Source organism: Prunus mume, linkage group LG6 (genome assembly GCF_029339155.1).
Source record: "Prunus mume cultivar Tortuosa linkage group LG6, ASM2933915v1, whole genome shotgun sequence".
NCBI lineage: Eukaryota > Viridiplantae > Streptophyta > Magnoliopsida > Rosales > Rosaceae > Prunus > Prunus mume.
In genome coordinates, this window is record NC_142703.1 from 7,645,080 (window position 1) to 7,667,528 (window position 22,449).

Here is a 22,449-nt window from a genome sequence, read left to right on the forward strand (position 1 = left end):
TGAGAAGCTTTATCTCATCAAGGCTCAGATCAAAGAAATCTTCGTTGTTCTTTATAATTCTCACACAAACATCCATGCTTGTATGCAGATCATGCGCCTGCATAGCTTTGCTGAGAGCAGCTGATCCAAGATATTTGATGACTTGATAGCGCGGTTATCACAGAATTCAACACAACATGAATTTTTTTTGTCCTCTTCAAAGCCAGTTCTGTGCAATAAAAACATGAGTTCAAATAGTCTACCAGAAGCAAGTTAAGTAACCAACGACAGTATAAATGGCAATGAAGAGCTTCAAGGCAGCAACACTTATCAGAAAAAGCTGAGAGATTAAAGTCCATCAAATAATTACATGCCTTGACAAAATAGCGACCATTACACAAAGCTTAGGTTTATAGTAAGATTATTGTAACTTGAAAATGAAAACTACATCTAAAAGAGATCACACTAATCGATTAAAACACAGCGTAGCCCGCTATTTGGAAATCACAGAGATTAAAACACTGCAATTGGAGCCAATTCAGAAATGATGCTGAGGGAAGCTGATTATCCAAGATTCCAGTGACCAAGATGAATCCTTTCTGGGACCAACTTAGCATTGGTAATGATTTGATCTCAATTTTACAATTTTGATGAACCGGTGAAGTTCATAGAGCCATTATAAGTGTGTGCAAAATGAGATGGACACTATTATCAGAAGATCTCATTACATCACTATTATAATTTACTTTGTTGTTTTGCATAATTAATTAGTGCAAAGTATATATGTGTTGTGATTTTAAAGATTTTTGGTGGAGAAAACAATCCCAAACGGGCCTAAGTCCAGAAGAAAGGTACACATTAAGCTCATAATCATCATATTGAGAAATGCTTACACAACAACACCGTATATGTCAAGATACTAAAGCTTTGTACATGAAATTTTCAATGGAACACGAGCTTAAGATTTACAATGGCCAGAAAGGCAACCCATGCCAAAGTGGGCTTCATCAGATCACCTGCAACTGGATTGATATTCTTGAACACCCGAGTACAGGCAACCATAGTCCCAAACATCCCCATGGACACCAGCAACCCGACCCAAGGCGCTCCTGCCCCGAACACAATCGGATCCCAAATCAAATTCAATCCTAGCTGGGCCAGATAAAGAGGCAGAGCCGTGGGATTCTTGTGGAAGCCACCGTCAGCCCACACAAGCCAAGCCGAGAGACCCATCAAGAAACTGGAAGCCATGCAAATGAATCGCAGGGCCCACAAGGGCGGGAACCAGAAGGGCTTGGAGGAGCCGGTGGGGTAGTTGTCGGTGGAGCCCAAGTAAATAGCAAGCAGGTGGAGAGAGACAGGGATTGCAACCGCTATGGCCAATGACCTAAGGCCGCGTTTGGCCATGTCCATTCTCATATCCTTTTTGCTTTTGTAGTTGCTCTTGTTCATGGTGGTGGTGGCGGCAGCGGTGTTGGTATCGTCTGTTCTGCGTTGTTTGAGGTTCTGGGAATCCATATTCTAGAGAGAGAGAGAGAGAGAGAGAGTGTGTGTTTGTTTGTTCTGCGTATGGTTTCTGTTGGAGGAATTTCAGGTGGGGGTTATACAGAGGAGAGCGAGTTTAAGGGTCTAAATCAGTTTGAGAAAGTAGGAAAATGGAGAGACACGTGGGCGGAGGAGGAGGCAAGTAGCGGATGGCTTGGTGGAATACATACACGTGGGTGAGAGAGATTGTAGATATGGTAGCAAGCACGGGCACGCAGCAGCAATGCTCCAATGGTTGCGTTGGTGTTTTACATTTGGCTAGTTGTTGTGTGCTGCTGTGGATGTTGAAGTTGAGTGCAACCACCACGTGGCTTGGCTTAGAGAATTAGAACCAAAACCACAATGTCGGTTTGTCACGGTGACTCACACACTGGATAAAATTGCGAGGGAAGACGACTCTTGTTCAACTTGTCTTCATCCAAATCACAACACAACTCAACTCAACTCAACTGACTCACTCTCTCTCTCCTCCACCTCAACTCTCCCTACAGCGTAGCCCGCTATTTGGACTTCATGGAGCAAACACGTTCACATTCTTGGCTAAGTAAAAGTAAAAATAAAATTGTGATTTGCAAAACAGTTAAACAACCACTAGTATTCAAAAGTTTAAGGGCTCCAATAATGTATAAAATCGACATCCTCTCATATGTGAAATCCTATTATTCACGGGGTGAGACAAAATAATGCATACAGTGCACATTTAGGTTAGACTAATTGATTAAGATAGTGTATCCGCTTCATTGCATTCGAGTTTGATCTCTCTTTTCGTACATTAGAGTAGTTTAGAATATCACTTTGTCAACAAAAAAACAAAAGATATACATGTGAAATCACCACTATATCTAAAACTTAAGCTATCGTGGAAAGAGTACCAATCAATGTATATCGAGCTCGCATCTTTTTTCGTTGATCATATTTTCACTTACCATAAAATTTAAAAAAAATTAAAAAAACTAGTGAATGTACATCCTTGTCCCCACAATGGACCTATATTGGGCTTAACCTTCTGGGTTTATTTCACTATCGGGCCATCCAAGTCTTATGCTGTTGGTTTGATTGAGCCTGAGCTTCTGTTCATCAATAACTGGTCCGATTCTCAGCAAGGTCAGATCTTGCTTAGTATTCAAATCCAACGGTAAGGCCTTCTTTTGGCTTTTGCACGTTGTGACCACTGACCAGAGTCTCGTGCTCCAGTAGCTCCAGTAGCTCCAGGTCCAAGGACGATTCAACCATGGCGGTCAAATCGGCGAGGCGGGTGAAGCCGTCGCAGCAGCGGAGTTCTAAGGCTTCAAACATCAAGTTATTAAAAAGCCCTAAGGTAGCCTTCGCTTTCGCTTTGCTCCTCTGCGATGCGGTCCTCGTCGCCCTCATCATTGCTTATGTCCCTTGTAAGATTTTTTTTCTCTCTCACGCACCCAATTACACATATGTATGTATGTCTGTATGTGTGCATGAATGTGGATTGGTCATAGCATAAGTGTTTGGTTTCAGATACGAAGATAGATTGGGACGCTTACATGTCACAAGTGGGTGATCTTCCTCAATCTCTTTTTTTTTTTTTTCCTCTTCCCTGTTTGGTTCCTTAGAAATCTGCCGAGAAAATAACAATAGTCAATTGACAGGTTAGTGGGTTTCTTGATGGAGAAAGGGATTATAGTAACTTAAAAGGCGACACAGGGCCACTGGTCTATCCTGCTGGTTTCCTATATTTTTATTCTGCTTTTCAGTATGTTACAGGAGGCGAAGTTTATCCAGCTCAGGTAATCTGTTCTATTTCGGATTACGAATTTTATTATCGATGTTTTTCTTGTATGGTTTACCCATAATTTTTAATCTCATGGTTTCTATTCTATTTCATTTTTGCAGATTTTGTTCGGGGTTTTGTACATTATAAACTTGGGAATCATATTATTCATCTATGGGAAGACAGATGTGGTATGACAAAATTGAATTACTCATTTTACATGCATTTTTCAGTTTTCAAAGAAATGTTGTCTGATTTTGTGGATAACTGCTGATTGTTTACTCAGCTGTTAACTTTGTGTCAAACTGTAATTGTCCCTTATGTCTCAGCTCTGATTTTGTTTTCCAATGTTCTTTAATTGTTGTGCAGGTTCCGTGGTGGGCTATGAGCTTGCTTTGCCTATCAAAAAGAATGCATTCTATTTTTGTGCTCCGTCTTTTTAATGACTGTTTGGCCATGATGCTCCTGCATGCTTCGTTGGTCTCACTTCTTCACCAAAGGTGGCATCTAGGGCTGATCATTTTCAGGTAGCATTCTTACATCCTTGATGAACTTTTGTCGAGGTAAATGATAATTGTTTAACTTTGCTTTTTGTGATCTGTCAAAGTGGAGCTGTTTCGGTTAAGATGAATGTGCTCCTCTATGCTCCACCTCTACTACTCCTTATGTTAAGGGTAATATTAATTTGTGTAAAACTATATTTCTTTAAATTTGGCTCAAGTTATTTGTTAAAATTTCTCAGATAGCAACACATCTTTTACAGGCTATGAATATAGGTGGAGTGATATCAGCTTTATCTGGTGCAGCACTGGTCCAGGTGCTTATGTCTTCCCTTTTGTTTTCAACAGACTAATGCCTGCATAGGCGTGAAAAAAGTTTCCATTATATTTAGCCTTGCAGCCTTGATTTACGTTCTATTATGTTTATTTTTTCATTTTTAGAATTCACAGATTAAGCAACTCTAATAATGTGGAAGTTGAATGTTTGTGTTTTATTCCAACGTTTTTAGGTGAGCTAGACCTCAAGATCCTCATTTCAAGAGCAAGTCCAGTTATGGTGTTCATTTGTTGACAGCTACTTGCTGAATGGTTCTGCAGATACTTTTGGGAATACCTTTCATCTTGTCTCATCCATTTGCATACATCTCAAGAGCGTTTAATCTTGGCCGTGTCTTTATCCACTTCTGGTACATTCTTTGACCTTATAATTAAAGATATTTAAGAGGACCTTTTCCATTCAAATATTTTTTTAGCACATTTAGAAATATATGCAGTCTAGTATTCATTTGAAATTTATTTTCTTGATTATTTCGTCTACTTTTTGTTGAAAAATAACGTGCAGTCTATTTTTTAGGTCTGTCAATTTCAAGTTCGTTCCTGAGCCAATATTTGTTTCGAAGGCATTTGCAATCTCTTTGCTGATTGCACACCTTGGTTTACTTACCGCTTTTGCTCATTATAGATGGTGCATGTAAGTAAAGTGCTCATCTTCTTCTTTATAAGTCATAATGGGAAGTGGCATGGAAAATGTGGACGGAAGGTGTGAGGATCATCCTATTTTTATCCACAAGCTAAATTTTTGTTGGGAAGTTATAAAATTAAAATTACGAAGAAAACATTTCTTCTGCCCTTGACATATTTCTACATGCGAGTATCACAACCTCCTGTGCTGTACCACTCAACTCACAAGTGGGAACTAAGCTAGGCTCTTGTCTACAATAACATGCAACTCTCTACTGTCTTGACAAGTGGTGTACTTAGAGATGGCCACATATTTATGTCTTTTTGCTGAATATGTTGTGGTAATGGGTCACGTGCAGGCAGGAAGGTGGACTTTTCAAATTTTTGTACTCTAGACTTGATCCTATAAAATTCGAACTTGCTCTTACAAGTTCATTCTCTTTGAAGAAGTCCTACAATAGCCATTCATCCATCAAGGTTCTTAGCAAAGAATGTAAGTTGCAGGCTCCGTAATAAACTTTTTGCCTTCCTACTTGTCCTTTTTAACTGATACTAACTTGGGCTCGGTGATTTCAGATATTGTGACAACGATGTTTGTCGGGAATTTCATCGGCATCCTATGTGCTCGATCATTGCATTATCAGTTCTACTCTTGGTAAGTTTTGCTGGATGATATCGCGTGGTTTATTAGATATATGGATTCATTTTGTTTATAGGGCTCAAAGATGATAATGTGTCTGAGTGCAGGTATTTCCATAGCTTACCTTATCTGTTGTGGAAAACGCCTTTTCCTACATTACTACGGTAGGCTGCTCTATCCTTGAATAATGAGCTACATAGCTTGCAATGATTGTTGTATGATTTACTTTGAGAATGGTCATTTGTTGATTCAATGTTGTTTGGGGCAGTGTAATGTTGTTTATCGGGGTGGAGTTCTGCTGGAACGTGTATCCTTCAAGTCTTTACTCATCGGCATTGCTTCTTTGCCTCCACTTAGTAATACTGGTTGGTCTATGGTCTGCCCCACCTGAATATCCTTATGTGGACAACAAAGCATTGACTGAAGACAAGGACAAATGATGCTTTATTCATAAACAACGCGTATACAGACGATGATAGTCTAGCTTCTTATTCTACTGTTGTTTTAACTTGGCACTCTACAAAAGCATAGGGTTTTGTTTCTTTTCTTGAAATTGTTGTTGCATTGTTGTGTATCAGTTCATTATCGTTTGTCATAGTGGCTAGGCCATACAAATATACAATCGGAGTAGTATTCTTTCCCCAAATCTACACTGGCTCAGAAATCTACTATGGCGTCGCAGTGATTCTGAGTTGATTGATGATCCATCTTTCAATGTTTTCTAGCTTATAATTTTTCGGATAGTAGAAGCTGTCGAACTTTGTTTCACTGATTTGATCTAAAACTTGTAATTTAGATGAACTTGTGAAGTTCATAGTGCCGCTAAAAAGTGTGTGCAAAATTAGATGGAACTTATGGTATACTTTACTGGAAGATCTCATTACATCACTATTATCATTTACTTTGTTGTTCAGCATAATTATTTAATGCAAAGCATACTTGTGATCATGCTAAAATATCAATGATATCGGAAATATTGGTAGTCCAAAAACATGGAAATTTCAATGGAAATATCGGGATATTATCGATATCGATAAAAATTGAATAAAAACCGTGGAAATTGTAAGAAAAACTTAGAAATTTTTATTGAAACTTTGGAGAACGTTTATTTAGTCAATTATCTATTAGTTTATCAAAAAAAATTAGAAGGAAATGCATTACATGATAGATTTAACTGATTTAAGTTGATTATACAGCGAGCTAGCAAACACTGTGAGTTTAGAAAATATGTGTAATTAATGAAAAAAAGATAAAACACACCATAATCATTTATATATAATGACTTACTACAATATTTTACGCTTTATACATTGTATGGTAAGATACATGAGTGACTTAGTACCACATAGAGTTCCTATGAGGTTCAAATTTTTCACTATCTTCATCATCTCTATGTGTAGAGTAAGTGTATTGTGAAGGGTATTCATCAAATGATAAATCCCCAAAATAGTTTTGCATGTAATTGTTAACATGTCACCCATATAAATATAAATATTTTAGCATATTATTAGTAATACATAAGTGATATCTGGTGGTTAAGGTGTTGGAGGAGTAAAATGGGAGGGGTTCAAATCCCCTTTGTGTTTTTTTTTTCCTCCCTTTTTTCCCTTTTTTTTTTTATTTTTATTTTTTTATGTACATGGATATGTTCCGAAATATCTGTGATTCAAAAAAACCGAAATATTCTCTATATTTCGTCGATATTATTGATATTTAAAATTATGCTTGTGATGTGATTACTAATGGGGTGTTAGTTGGATTGACCTAGATCTTTGGTGTGCTTCCAAGTGTATTGGGTAAAAGCTCCCGTGGTACCCGTGTGTGAGTTTTTCCCCTCTCATTTCTTAACTTTGGCAACAACCCAAAAAAAAAAAAAATTGGTGTCAGGTGATTTTCACATTTATTACTTTGCCTTTAAAACAGACCATAATAGCATATGTGAGTTAAATTAGTTGGTATTGCACTCGAGTTCAGGTAGCGAACATGTTTCAAGTTCGAGTTGTGAGCATGTTTCCTTTGCACCCAATTTCGCATCTTTCTCCCTGTACATTGAATTAATTGGTTTGAAGCTTCCTTCACATAAATTAGATTAATTTAGAATTATTTAGAACCTAAGAATTTGCAAGTTAAAGACTATTTTCGATTGCACTATTTTCGATTGTCATTCGTTTCATATAAGAGATCGTAGTGGCCTCAGTCGGGTCCATACTCCAAAGGCCCAAACTAGAAACATTTAACAAACGCGTATAGTTAACGTTTTACAGAATCCAAATTTCACACATTAGCTTACGGTTCTGTCTGGGATCCTGGAGTTTCCAGATCTACTCCCACCCGCCAAATCCGAAATCCTGATTTATCTGCCTTTTGCTTTGTTTGTTCAATTGAGGTTCGCGTTCAATTGTCAATTATGATATTAGAGAAATGTTTAGGAGCTCAAAGAACGCGAAGGATCCATAGCGCTCTCCGCCATGGCAAGGTCACAATCCTGTGTCTCGTCCTCACTGTTGTCGTCCTACGTGGCACAGTCGGAGCCGGCAAGTTTGGAACTCCGGAGCAGGACTTCATCGAGATTCGTGATCACTTCTACTCTCGCAAGCGAGCAGAGCCTCACCGCGTCCTTCAGGAGGTCCAGTCAACGCCGGCCGATCCTAACAACTACAATGCCTTCGATATCAACAAGATCTTGGTCGACGAAGGAGAGGAAGACAGACCCGACCCCAATAAGCCCTACACTCTTGGACCCAAGATTTCAAATTGGGACGAGCAGAGATCGAAATGGCTTAAGGAAAACACTAATTTCCCAAATTTCATCGGACCCAATAAGCCTAGAGTGCTTCTGGTGACTGGGTCGTCGCCAAAACCCTGTGAGAACCCGGTAGGTGACCATTACTTGTTGAAGTCGATTAAGAACAAAATCGATTATTGTAGGTTGCATGGGATTGAGGTTTTTTACAATATGGCCCTTTTGGATGCTGAAATGGCTGGTTTTTGGGCCAAGCTTCCGTTGATTCGGAAGCTCCTTTTGTCTCACCCGGAGGTTGAGTTTCTATGGTGGATGGACAGTGATGCCATGTTTACAGATATGGCTTTTGAAGTACCCTGGGAGAGGTACAAAGATTATGACTTTGTAATGCATGGATGGAATGAGATGGTTTATGATCAAAAGAATTGGATTGGGCTCAATACCGGGAGCTTCTTGTTAAGGAATACCCAGTGGTCGTTAGATATGCTTGATACTTGGGCTCCTATGGGACCTAAAGGGAAAATTAGGGATGAGGCTGGGAAGATACTCACTAGGGAGCTCAAGGGTAGGCCGGTATTCGAAGCTGATGATCAGTCAGCCATGGTTTATATATTGGCCACTCAAAGAGAGAAGTGGGGTGATAAGGTTTATCTGGAGAATGCATATTATTTGCATGGTTATTGGGGGATTTTGGTTGATAGATATGAGGAAATGATTGAGAATTATCATCCTGGTTTGGGCGACCACAGGTGGCCGCTAGTGACACATTTTGTTGGTTGCAAGCCATGTGGAAAGTTTGGAGATTACCCAGTTGAGAGATGCTTGAAGCAGATGGATAGAGCTTTTAACTTCGGGGACAATCAGGTTCTTCAAATCTATGGATTCACACACAGCTCATTGGGTAGTAGGAGAGTTAAGAGAGTTCGTAATGAAACAAGCAATCCACTTGAGGTTAAAGATGAACTTGGATTGCTTCATCCAGAATTTAAGGCTGTTAAGGTATCGTCTTCGTAGTTCAGCTCTTGTTTACCTCGTGTTTTTGGATGATGTAGGATGTGTTACGATGTGTATGCTGTGCCTAATATTTCGTGTTAGGTGTGGAGATAGTATTATTTTGTTCCTTATAAATTTGTATTACTTCCCAAATTAAAATCAGAGAGATTATTTATTGTTTGCTGTTCAATTTTGTGGCTTCTGGGTAGACATTATATTTTTAATTTTCATGTTGTCTGGAAACCAGTTCAGACTTGTGTTTGTATGTTATAACTGTATAAGCCATGGAGTTTAGTAATCTTAAGCTGCATCATGGATTGGCTCGAGTTACTATTATTGTTATGGATTCATTTTGTTTATAGGGCTCAAAGATCATAATGTGTCTGAGTGCAGGTATTTCCATAGCTTACCTTATCTCTTGTGGAAAACGCCTTTTCCTACATTACTACGGTAGGCTGCTCTATCCTTGAATAATGAGCTGCATAGCTTGCAATGATTGTTGCATGATTTACTTTGAGAATGGTCATTTGTTGATTCAATGTTGTTTGGGGCAGTGTAATGTTGTTTATCGGGGTGGAGTTCTGCTGGAATGTGTATGCTTCAAGTCTTTACTCATCGGCATTGCTTTTTTGCCTCCACTTTGTAATACTGGTTGGTCTATGGTCTGCCCCACCTGAATATCCTTATGTGGACAACAAAGCATTGACTGAAGACAAGGACAAATGATGCTGTGTTCATGAACAACGCTTATACAGACGATGATAGTCTGGCTTCTTTTTCTACTGTTGTTTTAACTTGGCACTCTACAAAAGCGTAGGGTTTTGTTTCTTTTCTTGAAATTGTTGTTCCATTTGTTGTGTATCAGTTCATTATCGTTTGTCATAGTGGCTAGGCCATACAAATATACAATCGGAGTAGTATTCTTTCCCTAAATCTACACTGAGTCAGAAATCTACTATGGTGTCGCAATGATTCTGAGCTGATTGATGATCCATCTTTCAATGTTTTCTAGCTTATAATTTTTCAGAATGTAGAAGCTGTCAAACTTTGTTTCACTCATTTGATCTAAAACTTGTAATTTAGATGAACTTGTGAAGTTCATAGTGCTGCTAAAAGTATGTGCAAAATTAGATGGAACCTATGGTCTACTTTATTGGAATATCTCATTACATCACTATTATCATTTACTTTGTTGTTCAGCATAATTATTTAGTGCAAAGTATACTTGTGATGTGATTACTAATGGGGTGTTAGTTGGATTGACCTAGATCTTTGGTGTACTTCCAAGTGTATTGGGTAAAAGCTCCCGTGGTACCTGTGTGTGAGTTTTCTCCCTCTCATTCATCATGGATTGGCTCGAGTTACTATTATTGTACGTATTGGTTATGCTGATCAGGTCGTGACACCTGACAGTGCAGTTTGTGGCTATAAGATTGTCCGAGCATTACAAGTCTTCCAAGCAACAGCTGAGAGTTCAGTTGTCAGCTGTTGCTTGGAAGATATGGGATTTGTGGTCTATGGGTGTTATTTCACCGTGTATAGTCAAGAGATTTCTGAAACCCAATCCTCATTTGTTGGTCACCAATGCATTGGTATTTGAATTCTAATTGGGTATGTGCAATGCTTGAACTAGATCTCACTTCAGAGGTGTAATTAAGTTTGACGCTTGCTGAACCAATAGTGGTTACTGGTTGATACTTGTTTTGTTAAATGCCGTTCCATTTTCTGGTACCAGTAGTAGTTATTTCAATTTCTTAGTAATCGATTGGTATAAATTCTTTCCCCCATACCTCGGAATGTATGTAACTGAAGGTATCATGGATCTTCCATTACATGGATCAAAATTGGCTTAGTTATTTTGGGATGAGGTTTGTCAGTGATTCACTGGTCGTTTATTCCGACCAGTGTGTGAGTCATAATGAGAACATGGGATTATAAGGGTGAAAACTTAGCTGAAGTTCATGCTCTGTTTGGCCTGGTCTGCGTTTTGTATTTCTAGAGGCTGGAGGGAGTGCTTGCTTTATTCTCTTGGGTATTGGGTAAGCAAGCTCCTCCCATACATGTCTTTTGTATCATATCTTCAAATATTAGCATAAGCAGGGCTGGAGAACATAACTCACAACAAATCTTATTACCTTTATATATTGTCGTGGCTTTGATTTGTTTTGAGTTATGTTTTCCAGAACTTTATCTGACATACCTTAAATTGAGCACGCCTAGCTGGCAAATAGATTACAATGAAGGTGTGAAAAAATGAATTTGATTGGAAGTTCCCAAACATTGCGCAAAAAGATATAAATCAATCAGTTCTACCCTTTGGTAAGTTTTGCTGGATGATATTCTATATAAATCATGACTGGTAGCCAAATAGCTGCAGTTCTACATGCAATAGTAGCTAATTCACAATATAGAAGGAACTGAAAATGTTGTATCCTCGTAAACAAGGCATCTGTTTCTTATGTTGTTTTAACTTGGTACCATACTCCACAAAGCATAGGGTTTTGGTTCTGTTCTTGCAATTGTTGTTCCATCATTGTGTATCAGTTAGTTATCGTCTGTCACATCGACTAGGCCATGCAATTATACAACTGGTGATATTAGAAGACATCCATTTCGCTATGTTTTTTCTAGCTTATAATTTTTCGGAATCTAAAAGCGGTCAACTTCATTTTGTAATAAAGAAGTTAATCGGTAAACGACTAGGACTGAGGCTGAGGACGATGATCAAGCAAGATGGTGGTGGATGTTAATTGAGTTAGATCATCAAGAAATCAGTGATATCTCCCAACGGATCAATTGGTGATTTTGATTACGTCCTGAGCTTATTTTCTACAAAAAAGACTTTCTAAGGAACAATGAAACGGGAATAGGGAAGTATTTCCCCTTTTCCGAGCCCCTCAATCCTCTCTCTCTCTCTCTCTCTCTCTCTCTCTCTCTCTCTCTCTCTCTCTCTCTATTCTTCTTCTCCTCAATTTTTTCGGAATCCATAAAATGAATATACATAGAATATTCCGAAACTGTATACTTGCGACACAATAGTACATAAATAATACTTGATTATAAAATGGAATATTCTTTTGTTCATTGACATTTGAGGAAATGAATACTCATGCCAGAAAGGGAATGTTTGGGAGTCACCGTAATGCTTTCAATTTTATTATTATTATTTTTCAAAATATATATAAAATCTGAAACCCGAAAACATTGTTGTTACTGGATTGATTCTCACAAAATAGATTGCAATATATTAATCAATCGCGTAGAAAATGAGCATAAGATTTCTGAATCGAAGGAAGCAATTAATACTCTTGATCGAAGTTGCTTTCGAATCTCGGATAAATGGATAATTTTAAATTTTCTTGGGACCGACGCAACGTTTTATGACCCTTTTTATTGGGCTAATTTCTTGAAAATTCATCTCTCATTTCGGTTTACAATAAATTAATTTCCATTTAGAACTGATCATCCCTTCTGATCAAATGAGTAGTATATAATCAACAAATAATTATTCGCATTCTGCGTATAAATGGCAATATAATCAAGATCTTGCATGAGATACAAGTCTTATCAATAGATTTCCTTCCAAAATCTTATATAAAGACCCAGAAACCCTTCTCCAAAACCCTCCACCCCCCATCTTTCTTCTGTCTGTTGATTTGTTTCTTGTATTGTTCTTGGTCTCGTCATTTGCTAATCAAATCATATGGACCCCGTGAGCAAAGCCTATGTCACCTTCTTGGCAGGCAACAAAGACTATGTGAATGGAGTTGTGGGTTTGGCTAAGGGCTTAAGAAAGGCCAAGTCCCAATACCCACTTGTCGTGGCGGTGCTTCCTGATGTTCCCCAGGATCACAGGGACATTCTTGAATCCCAAGGCTGTATTGTCCGGGAGATCGAGCCGGTCTACCCGCCGGAGAACCACGAAACCCAGTTTGCCATGGCTTATTATGTCATCAACTACTCCAAGCTTCGGATTTTTAAGGTATCCACTACATATAAACATATACGGAGGGAGCTTCTCCAGTAAGGATTTGTATTAAGAATTAATTAAGGATTTATAATCTCAGTCATCCATTACATATGTTTAGTATGTTACATATTTTTTTAATGCCATCCAATAATTGAGATTAAAAGTCTTTAACTAATATATTTTGCATAAAATCCTTCGTGGAGACTTTCTGTGATAAATATACCCTAGCTAATTCTAGTATAATATTCTTGCATGCATGCACGGATCCTTTTGTGTGCGGTTACATATATTTCAATTGTGTTTTGCATAGTTTGTGGAGTATAGCAAGATGATATATTTGGACGGAGACATACAAGTGTTTGAGAATATTGACCACCTTTTTGAGCTCCCCGATGGCTTCTTGTACGCCGTCATGGACTGCTTCTGTGAGAAAACATGGAGCCACACCCCTCAGAACAAGATTGGATATTGCCAACAATGCCCGGAAAAGGTTCAGTGGCCTGCAGCTGAGTTAGGGTCTCCACCCCCGCCATACTTCAACGCCGGCATGTTTGTGTATGAGCCTAAAATCTCCACCTACAATGACCTCTTGGCTGCCGTCCAAGCTACTCCTCCCACTCCATTTGCTGAGCAGGTACTTCATTAATTAATTATGGCTGATATTTTCCTCATTAATAAATTAATAATCATAGTTTTGGGAATTTAATTCTTTTCTGTGTTCCAGGACTTGTTGAACGTGTTCTTTAAGGATATCTATAAGCCTATCCCTTCCGAGTACAACTTTGTTTTGGCTATGCTATGGCGACACCCTGAGAATGTGAAGCTTGATGCACTCAAAGTTGTTCACTACTGTGCTGCGGTGAGTTATTGGATTGGATATCATAAATGGATTAACCAATAAATTATTATTCATAAGATGGATTATTATTAGTAAGACTAATTAAACAATGTTATTAGGGATCAAAGCCATGGAGATACACAGGGGAGGAGGATAACATGGAGAGAGAAGACATAAAAATGCTGGTTAAGAAATGGTGGGATATTTACGAAGACAAGTCATCGGATTTGAAGGCGGCTCCTGCTGTTGCTACTTTGCTTGACCCGGAACCTCTCAGTGACATTGTTCAAGGAAGAAGTGCCCCTTCGGCTGCTTAGTTCTAGTTTTTACTTTGAGCAGCCCCGCCCCGTCCCGTCCCGTCTCCCTTCCCCCTCCCCTCCCCATAGCTTGATGATGATGGGAGCTCAGACATATTAGTAATGAGCTCCCATTTTTGCTTTGCTTTCTAACATATATAGCTAGGAAAAGCACAATTACACACTTCCTTTTTGTTATTGAGCTTTTGAAATTTTCTTAATCAAGTACTTGGGAATTACAATAAGACCATGTGCTGAGTTTGTTTCTTTACAAGTTTGTTTTGTAATTTTATAAATTTTCTGTTCGTCAGCTGTTACATATGAGTTTACTGTTAAGCATAATCTACCAAAAATAACATCTACTTGATACCGGTACGTATCCCATGCGTAGTTAATTTTGAATTGAACGCTCACATTCAAAGTATAGAAAAATTTTGGGTTGCAGGAATGAATTGGGTTTTAGGGAAGGGGCATGGGGCTTGGCAAAAAATCTTGGGTTATGGGTTGTTCATGGTTGTGCATGGCCTATCATTCAGCCTTGCTCTATTTGCTTGGCCTTTTACACTTGCTCTCCAATTTTTTGGTTATTTAATCAAATATATAAAATAAAATGAAAAGAAAAGAGTTTTGGGATAATGAAATTTTGAAATTTCAGTGGCGCTATTATTTTCAACATCAATTCTTCGACTTTCCCACTCTGACTAAAATGCCCATTCTTTCCTTCTTAGATATAATTTTGAATTCAAATACCATGGCAAAATGACCCTAACATATCCATTTGGGTATGGTGGCACAAATGTTAATTTATTTTCCAAACAAGGGTATATATGTAACCTGACCTTCAAAAGCAGCACCGGAAATATAAACCAGAGGCCACGCCGCACCCAAAATCATCCACGCATCAGCTAATAGCCCTGTAGAGCTACTGTACGGAAGGTTGGAGCAAGAAGGTCGTTTCCGAAATTTTTAGAGGATGGTAATGGCAATCTTCTCTCTTCTCAATCCTAGTTTTCTTGTTTTTCTTTTTCTGCGATTTTTTTTTTTGCCGAAATAAATGATTTAATTTCGCACAATTAAGCCGCTAGGGTTCCTAATATTTCAACTCCGATTCAATTCAAAAACTGTGTTTTTACTGTCTTTAGATTTGTTCTAACTCCACGATTTCTACTATTTTTGAAATTTGAAATTGCGATGCATGTAGTTTCAAATTTGGATGCCAAGATTTTGTTTTGTATGTTTTGAATCATACCGGAAATGTTTTGTTTGCCTTTCTCCCTGGTTGTTGCTACTCGCTCAATTGTGCGTCGTTTTATGGCTTATTGATAGTACGACATGTCGCTAGGGTCACCATTTCTAACACTTTGGACTTCAAGTGCCTGATTTACTGTGATCTGTTTATCTTGGCAGGATGGGCATGATTCAGAAGATTCAAAGCAAAGCACCGCAGACATGTCTGCTTTTGTGAGTGCCTTGATATTCTCGCAACATCATAAATGTTGGCATAGCTTATAAGTTATGATAGTTGTTGAAGAATGTAGGACTTTAACATTGTTGGATTATTTATACAAGAATCTTGTGTTGGTAATATTTGTCTTCTGTTGTGTTCTTGTCATAATTTTTGTGCATTTATTTTTTGCAGGTGCAAAACCTTCTTCAGCAGATGGTGAGTTGTTAGTTATAAGTGAGAGCTTATGTTGGTCACATAACTGACTGTTGCTAATAAAATTTCTGCCTGCAGCAATCTCGGTTCCAAACAATGTCCGACTCCATCGTTACAAAGAATATCCTTTCCTTATTTTCTTTAATTTTTACAATCGCAAATTTGGTTCTTCGTCAATTTTATTAGATACCTCCTGGAGGTACACCTATTAATATGTCTAACTAATGTAAATGAAACTAATATAAATGATTTGGTTTATGTATGCTTATTGAAAGCCTTAAAATTGTCATTTGGCCTGCCACCATAGGAAGCTGTTTTTACAAACTAGGTGTATCGATGTTTTCTGGTTTTGGCTGGTAGTTCAGAGAAATTGGAGCTTAATGGGTTTGAAACCTTACTGTCTGTGTCATATCATTGTAGTGGTTGAAATGAAATCTATTTTGTGTTTTCTTGACTGTGATTCACTTGACGAGATGGGAACTCGCATAAATGAGTTGGAGCATAGCATCAACGACCTAAGAACAGAGATGGGAATCGAGGGCTCTCCATCTCCCGTGCAGCAGCCCAAGCCAGAGGCAGGTGAAGTGAAGCAACAAGAAGGTTCTGCATAAAATTAGTCATAATGTGAACATTTGACGAGGTTTTTTTACTTTTTGCCATCATTGTCTGTGTTTCTGTATGTGTGCTTGAGCTATTAAAGCTGATGTTACTATGAAGTTTATAAGCTTCCAATGTGCTCTTGTAGCTATTTATCTTTCGAACGAAATTTTAGTCGTATGGGCCGTGTTAGGCAAAAGTCATGAATATGACATGATTTTTGATCATTGATTGTATTTGCAGCTAGTAGCCCTGTTTCAAGACTGATTTGTTATCAGAATTGTCTAAAGCGTTTAACAATTCACTGCTGTATGTATTTTTAAATTTGAATTTCTGAGAGCGTTTGGTTGCAGAGAGAATATTTTCATTCGAAAACATCTTTATACTTCATAAAATCCTGGTACCATGATCCTGCAACTAACAGGCCCTTGATGGGGTCGACTCTGGCTCTAACCATACACACACATTAAAGTGGGAAGACATAAAGAAAGAACAAAGCAAAAAGTTCATTAGGAGGATAGATTCTTAAGTTAAAGAACAAGGTTGACCAAGAAACATTGCCTGCTTAAGTAAAGCAAAATCTGAGACGATCCGCTTTCTAATTTTCAACATTTCACAGAGAAAACTGTGTGTTTTCTTTTATCTGAAGTATGGTACTGTATTGAAGTTGGGATAAAAACAGAAGATAAAGCAAGAATATAAACATTACAATCCACAACAATCCACAACAATCCAAGGCATAAACATAGTAAAATAGGCTACACTTTTGATCAGCTACGGCAACGAGCAATAGCACTGCATCCACGGTTGTAGGGGTTACTCTCTGCACCTGGCTTGCAGTTGTAGTAGGACGCACCTCTCCGAGAGCATGGCACGGTGTTCCTCTGCAGAGCTCCATAGCTGATGTATTGTGAGGTGGCCAGTATCCGCCTGTTGATCTCAGAGTCCATGTCAAATTCATCATCAGCCATGCACTCCGCAATTGAACCCTGGCAGCTGGTTCTACCCGGAACCCAGCTCAACCCGTGATCGCCTCCTGCATGGACGGTCCAAGTGGAGATGATCAGAGTTGCCGTGAACATGTAAAAGGCGAAGAGAAAAATAGAAGAGGAATTGGCCATAGTTTTTGCTCTGTTTTCCTGTCTTGGCCTATACAAGAAAATAGAGTAGTTTTGGTTGCCAACTTGTTTTAAAGTAGTTGAGTCTCAATCTTGGACTCGGTTTTATAATAATAAGAACAAGTGAATAAAGCTAACCTAAGAAGGAACGAAAAGCTAATTTAATGGAATGGGATGCTCATTTCTTCGACGAGGCTAATTACTTTATTGACCCTCACCACACCAGTTCAAACTTGTTGTAATTGCCACAAAGAAAGCTGAAATTGGATGAATCCGGGACTTGTTCAAAACCTACCAAGAAAAGGAAATCAACCACTAACTGGAATCATGGAAAATAATGCTGCTAGATTAATTACGTCAAATCCAAAGCATCTTCTTAGCCTTTGTGAAATTAAAAACAAAAAAACAAAAAAATGTAGAAAAGATCCAAGTTTTGTGATTTACGCAATTGTTTATATCAACAAACCGAGTACAAGTAGACGGAAGACCCATGAAAATATATATAATTTATTCCTATCATTGACATTGATATTGTTTTTGAATTCGTGCCGGCCAGCACTTACAACAACTTGGAGTCACTTAAGCCGACTTTAAACAACAGATTTAGACTTCAGGCTTCATCTATATGATGTATGGACTATTCTTTTTAACAACAGCTTTTCTTAATTCTATATAATAACCCAGTTGGCCAGCTGGGGGTGAGAAAACAAAAGGAATTGCATGCTGGTTTGGGGCACGAGTCTTTTTTTTCCCACCGCCTTTCAAAATTCAAGAGGCTGAGGATATTATATTATTCAACTCCAAGGAAATATAGAAATTGGGGGAGGGGAGGGGAAGTGTAAAAATATATTTAAAGGGTATATCCGCGCGGCTGTACTCCTAGAATACGCTTCACAATCTTCTTGAAGTTTACAAGTTTAGCATTGGTTAATTGGAGCAAGTGATTGTGCATGAGTTTTACTCATAACTCAGGAAAAAGGAATTCACAATATTGGATGCTGTTCATGGCAGGATTCACGCCTTCATAACTCGGAAAAACAGAGGCCTAAAGTCCATCATTATCAGAGAACCAATTGATTCAGTACGTGTGCCTCATCTAACCTCATCATTATTGAACTTTATTTAAATGGCAAAGTTGCACAAGTGAAGAAAACCTTTCAATTGCATTCAGATGTCTAATCATATTCTTGAACAGTTAATATATATACAGAAGTCCCTTCGTTATGTCACAACTCAGGGGAGGATATATGTATGGCAAAGACGTTTAAAGGGGTTAAAAATTATATTTACAGTGTATAGCCACGCGGCTATACTTCTTAAATGTAAAAAATCCATAAATTAAAAATATATTTAAAGCATATAGCCGCACGGCGTACTCATTGAATAAAAAATATATTTAAAGCATATATTCGCTAGGCTGTACTCCTTGAAAAAAATATTTAACGAGTGTAGCCGGGCGGCGGTACTCCTTGAATAAAAAAATATAATTAAAGCGTATAGCTGTGCGGCTGTACTGTATATTTAACAAGTATAGCCGCGCGGCTATATACTGTGAATAAAAAATATATTAAAAGAGTATAACCGAGTTGCTGTACTCGTTGAATAAAAAAAATATATTTACAGGGTATAGCCGTCCGGCTGTAGCGTTAAACAAAAACAATATTTAATTAGTATAGCCGCACGGCGGTATGCCTTGAATTAAAAAATATTTTAACAGAGTATAGCCGCACGGCTCAACTCCTTAAATAAATCCACAGGGTATAGCCCTAGCTTATAATTTTTCGGACTGTAGAAGCGGTCAAACTTTGTTTCACTCATTTGATCTAAAACTTGTAATTTAGATGAACTTTTGAAGTTCATAGTGCCGCTAAAAAGTGTATGCAAAATGAGATGGAACCTATGGTCTACTTTATTGGGAGATCTCATTACATCACTATTATCATTTACTTTGTTGTTCAGCATAATTATTTAGCGCAAAGTATACTTGTGATGAGTGTTAGTTGGATTGACCTAGTTCTTTGGTGTGCTTCCAAGTGTATTGGGTAAAAGCTACCCGTGTGTGAGTTTTCCCCATCTCATTTCCTAACTTTGGAAACAACCGAGAAAAAAAAAAAACGTGTCAGGTGATTTCACATTTGTTACTTTTGCCTTTAAAGCATACCATAATAGCATATGTGGGTTAAACTAGTTGGTCTTGCATTCAAGTTCGAGTAGTGAGCATGTTCTAAGTTTGAGTAGCGAGCATGATCCCTTTGCAACCAAGTTCTCATTTTTCTCCCCTTACATTAAATTAATTGGTTTAAAGTACCCTTCACATAAATTAGATTAATTTAGAATTATTTAGAACAACCTAAAGAGTTTGCAAGTTAAGACTATTTTCGATTGCACTAGACCAGTTGGCAATGACTATTCCATTCGTTTCATATAAGAGATCGTAGTGGCCTCAGTCGGGTCCAGACTCCAAAGGCCCAAACTTGAAACATTAACAAACGCGTTTAGTTAACATTTAACAGAATCCAAATTTCACACATTAGCTTACAGTTCTGTCTGGGATCCTGGGGTTTCCAGTCCTACTCTCATCCACCAAATCCGAAATCCTGATTTATCTGCCTTTTGCTTTGTTTGTTCAATTGAGGTTCACGTTCAATTGTCAATTATGATATTAGAGAAATGTTTAGGACCTCAAAGAACGCGAAGGATCCATAGAGCTCTCCGCCATGGCAAGGTCACAATCCTGTGTCTCGTCCTCACTGTTGTCGTCCTACGTGGCACAATCGGAGCCGGCAAGTTTGGAACTCCGGAGCAGGACTTCATCGAGATTCGTGATCACTTCTACTCTCGCAAGCGAGCAGAGCCTCACCGCGTCCTTGAGGAGGTCCAGTCAACGCCGGCCGATCCCAACAACTACAATGCCTTCGATATCAACAAGATCTTGGTCGACGAAGGAGAGGAAGACAGACCCGACCCCAATAAGCCCTACAATCTTGGACCCAAGATTTCAAATTGGGACGAGCAGAGATCGAAATGGCTTAAGGAAAACCCTAATTTCCCAAATTTCATCGGACCCAATAAGCCTAGAGTGCTTCTGGTGACTGGGTCGTCGCCAAAACCCTGTGAGAACCCGGTAGGTGACCATTACTTGTTGAAGTCGATTAAGAACAAAATCGATTATTGTAGGTTGCATGGGATTGAGGTTTTTTACAATATGGCCCTTTTGGATGCTGAAATGGCTGGTTTTTGGGCCAAGCTTCCGTTGATTCGGAAGCTCCTTTTGTCTCACCCGGAGGTTGAGTTTCTATGGTGGATGGATAGTGATGCCATGTTCACAGATATGGCTTTTGAAGTACCCTGGGAGAGGTACAGAGATTATGACTTTGTGATGCATGGATGGAATGAGATGGTTTATGATCAAAAGAATTGGATTGGGCTCAATACCGGGAGCTTCTTGTTAAGGAATACCCAGTGGTCGTTAGATATGCTTGATACTTGGGCTCCTATGGGACCTAAAGGGAAAATTAGGGATGAGGCTGGGAAGATACTCACTAGGGAGCTGAAGGATAGGCCGGTATTCGAAGCTGATGATCAGTCAGCCATGGTTTATATATTGGCCACTCAAAGAGAGAAGTGGGGTGATAAGGTTTATCTGGAGAATGCATATTATTTGCATGGTTATTGGGGGATTTTGGTTGATAGATATGAGGAAATGATTGAGAATTATCATCCTGGTTTGGGTGACCACAGGTGGCCGCTAGTGACACATTTTGTTGGTTGCAAGCCATGTGGAAAGTTCGGAGATTACCCAGTTGAGAGATGCTTGAAGCAGATGGATAGAGCTTTTAACTTCGGGGACAATCAGATTCTTCAAATCTATGGATTCACACACAGCTCATTGGGTAGTAGGAGAGTTAAGAGAGTTCGTAATGAAACAAGCAATCCACTTGAGGTTAAAGATGAACTTGGATTGCTTCATCCAGAATTTAAGGCTGTTAAGGTATCGTCTTCCTAGTTCAGCTCCTGTTTACCTCATGTTTTTGGATGATGTAGGATGTGTTACGATGTGTATGTTGTGCCTAATATTTCGTGTTAGGTGTGGAGATAGTATTCTTTTGTTCCTTATAAATTTGTATTACTTCCCAAATTAAAATGAGAGAGATTATTTATTGTTTGCTGTTCAATTTTCTACCTTCTGGGTAGACATTGTATTTTTAATTTTCATGATGTCTGGAAACCAGTTCAGACTTGTGTTTGTGTATTATAACTGCATAAGCCATGGAGTTTAGTAATATTAAGCTGCATCATGGATTGGCTCGAGTTACTATTATTTTACGTACTGGTTATGCTGATCAGGTCGTGACAGCTGACAGTTCAGTTTGTGGCTATAAGATTGTACGAGCATTACAAGTCCTCCAGTTACATACCTCGGAATGTATGTAACTGGAGGCATCATGGATCTTCCATTACATGGATCAAAATTGGCTTAGTTATTTTGGGATGAGGTTTGTCAGTGATTCACTGGTCGTTTATTCCGACCGGTGTGTGAGTCACAATGAGAACATGGGATTATAATGGTGAAAACTTAGCTGAAGTTCATGCTCTGTTTGGCCTGGTATGCGTTTTGTATTTGTGGAGGCTGGAGGGAGTGCTTGCTTTATTCTCTTGGGTATTGGGTAAGTAAGCTTCTACCATACATGTCTTTTGTATCATATCTTCAATTATTAGCATAAGCAGGGCTGGAGAACATAGCTCACAACAAATCTTGTTACCTTTATATATTGTCGTGGCTTTGATTTGTTTTGAGTTATGTTTTCCAGAACTTTATCTGGCATACCTTAAATTGAGCACACTTAGCTGGCAAATAGATTACAA

At 38.5% G+C, this 22,449-nt stretch overlaps 7 protein-coding genes across 9 annotated transcripts; 5 read left to right on the forward strand and 2 right to left on the reverse strand.

Annotated features, from left to right (window-relative positions):
• Positions 1 to 831: 831 nt before the first annotated feature.
• TSPO (TSPO(outer membrane tryptophan-rich sensory protein)-like protein) lies at positions 832 to 1,737 on the reverse strand. Its single transcript, XM_008236825.2, has one exon. It carries the CDS (start codon positions 1,495 to 1,497, stop codon positions 922 to 924), a length of 576 nt encoding a protein of 191 aa, XP_008235047.2. The 5' UTR covers positions 1,498 to 1,737; the 3' UTR covers positions 832 to 921.
• An 896-nt stretch (positions 1,738 to 2,633) lies between these two features.
• On the forward strand, positions 2,634 to 6,174 carry ALG3 (asparagine-linked glycosylation 3). 2 transcript variants are annotated; one of them, XM_008236824.2, is made up of 13 exons: positions 2,637 to 2,912; positions 3,016 to 3,050; positions 3,147 to 3,284; positions 3,391 to 3,459; positions 3,638 to 3,795; positions 3,876 to 3,942; positions 4,032 to 4,085; positions 4,366 to 4,454; positions 4,622 to 4,738; positions 5,088 to 5,221; positions 5,305 to 5,383; positions 5,476 to 5,532; positions 5,637 to 6,174. In XM_008236824.2, the coding sequence occupies exons 1-13, from the start codon at positions 2,756 to 2,758 to the stop codon at positions 5,806 to 5,808; spliced, it is 1,326 nt and encodes a 441-aa protein (XP_008235046.1). In that variant the 5' UTR covers positions 2,637 to 2,755; the 3' UTR covers positions 5,809 to 6,174. The 2 variants fall into 2 exon arrangements, with proteins under 2 accessions (XP_088909936.1, XP_008235046.1); XM_089053810.1 differs by lacking the exon at positions 4,622 to 4,738 and having other exon boundaries at positions 2,634 to 2,912.
• A 1,402-nt stretch (positions 6,175 to 7,576) lies between these two features.
• Positions 7,577 to 10,291, forward strand: LOC103333908 (xyloglucan 6-xylosyltransferase 2-like). Of its 2 annotated transcripts, XM_008236823.3 has the most exons (3): positions 7,580 to 9,110; positions 9,498 to 9,554; positions 9,659 to 10,291. In XM_008236823.3, exons 1-2 carry the CDS (start codon positions 7,776 to 7,778, stop codon positions 9,507 to 9,509), a joined length of 1,347 nt encoding a protein of 448 aa, XP_008235045.1. In that variant the 5' UTR covers positions 7,580 to 7,775; the 3' UTR covers positions 9,510 to 9,554; positions 9,659 to 10,291. The 2 variants fall into 2 exon arrangements, with proteins under 2 accessions (XP_088909937.1, XP_008235045.1); XM_089053811.1 differs by lacking the exons at positions 9,498 to 9,554; positions 9,659 to 10,291 and having other exon boundaries at positions 7,577 to 9,434.
• A 1,878-nt stretch (positions 10,292 to 12,169) lies between these two features.
• Positions 12,170 to 14,229, forward strand: LOC103333956 (galactinol synthase 1-like). Its single transcript, XM_008236866.2, has 4 exons — positions 12,170 to 13,086; positions 13,385 to 13,708; positions 13,799 to 13,933; positions 14,032 to 14,229. The coding sequence occupies exons 1-4, from the start codon at positions 12,808 to 12,810 to the stop codon at positions 14,227 to 14,229; spliced, it is 936 nt and encodes a 311-aa protein (XP_008235088.2). The 5' UTR covers positions 12,170 to 12,807.
• Positions 14,230 to 15,042: 813 nt separating this feature from the next.
• On the forward strand, positions 15,043 to 16,692 carry LOC103333907 (heat shock factor-binding protein-like). Its single transcript, XM_008236822.2, has 5 exons — positions 15,043 to 15,184; positions 15,616 to 15,669; positions 15,848 to 15,871; positions 15,947 to 15,989; positions 16,334 to 16,692. Exons 1-5 carry the CDS (start codon positions 15,182 to 15,184, stop codon positions 16,477 to 16,479), a joined length of 270 nt encoding a protein of 89 aa, XP_008235044.1. The 5' UTR covers positions 15,043 to 15,181; the 3' UTR covers positions 16,480 to 16,692.
• A 343-nt stretch (positions 16,693 to 17,035) lies between these two features.
• On the reverse strand, positions 17,036 to 17,694 carry LOC103333906 (protein RALF-like 33). Its single transcript, XM_008236821.2, has one exon. The coding sequence runs from the start codon at positions 17,584 to 17,586 to the stop codon at positions 17,236 to 17,238; it is 351 nt and encodes a 116-aa protein (XP_008235043.1). The 5' UTR covers positions 17,587 to 17,694; the 3' UTR covers positions 17,036 to 17,235.
• Positions 17,695 to 20,053: 2,359 nt separating this feature from the next.
• Positions 20,054 to 21,898, forward strand: LOC103333905 (xyloglucan 6-xylosyltransferase 2). Its single transcript, XM_008236820.2, has one exon. It carries the CDS (start codon positions 20,240 to 20,242, stop codon positions 21,587 to 21,589), a length of 1,350 nt encoding a protein of 449 aa, XP_008235042.2. The 5' UTR covers positions 20,054 to 20,239; the 3' UTR covers positions 21,590 to 21,898.
• Positions 21,899 to 22,449: the final 551 nt, after the last annotated feature.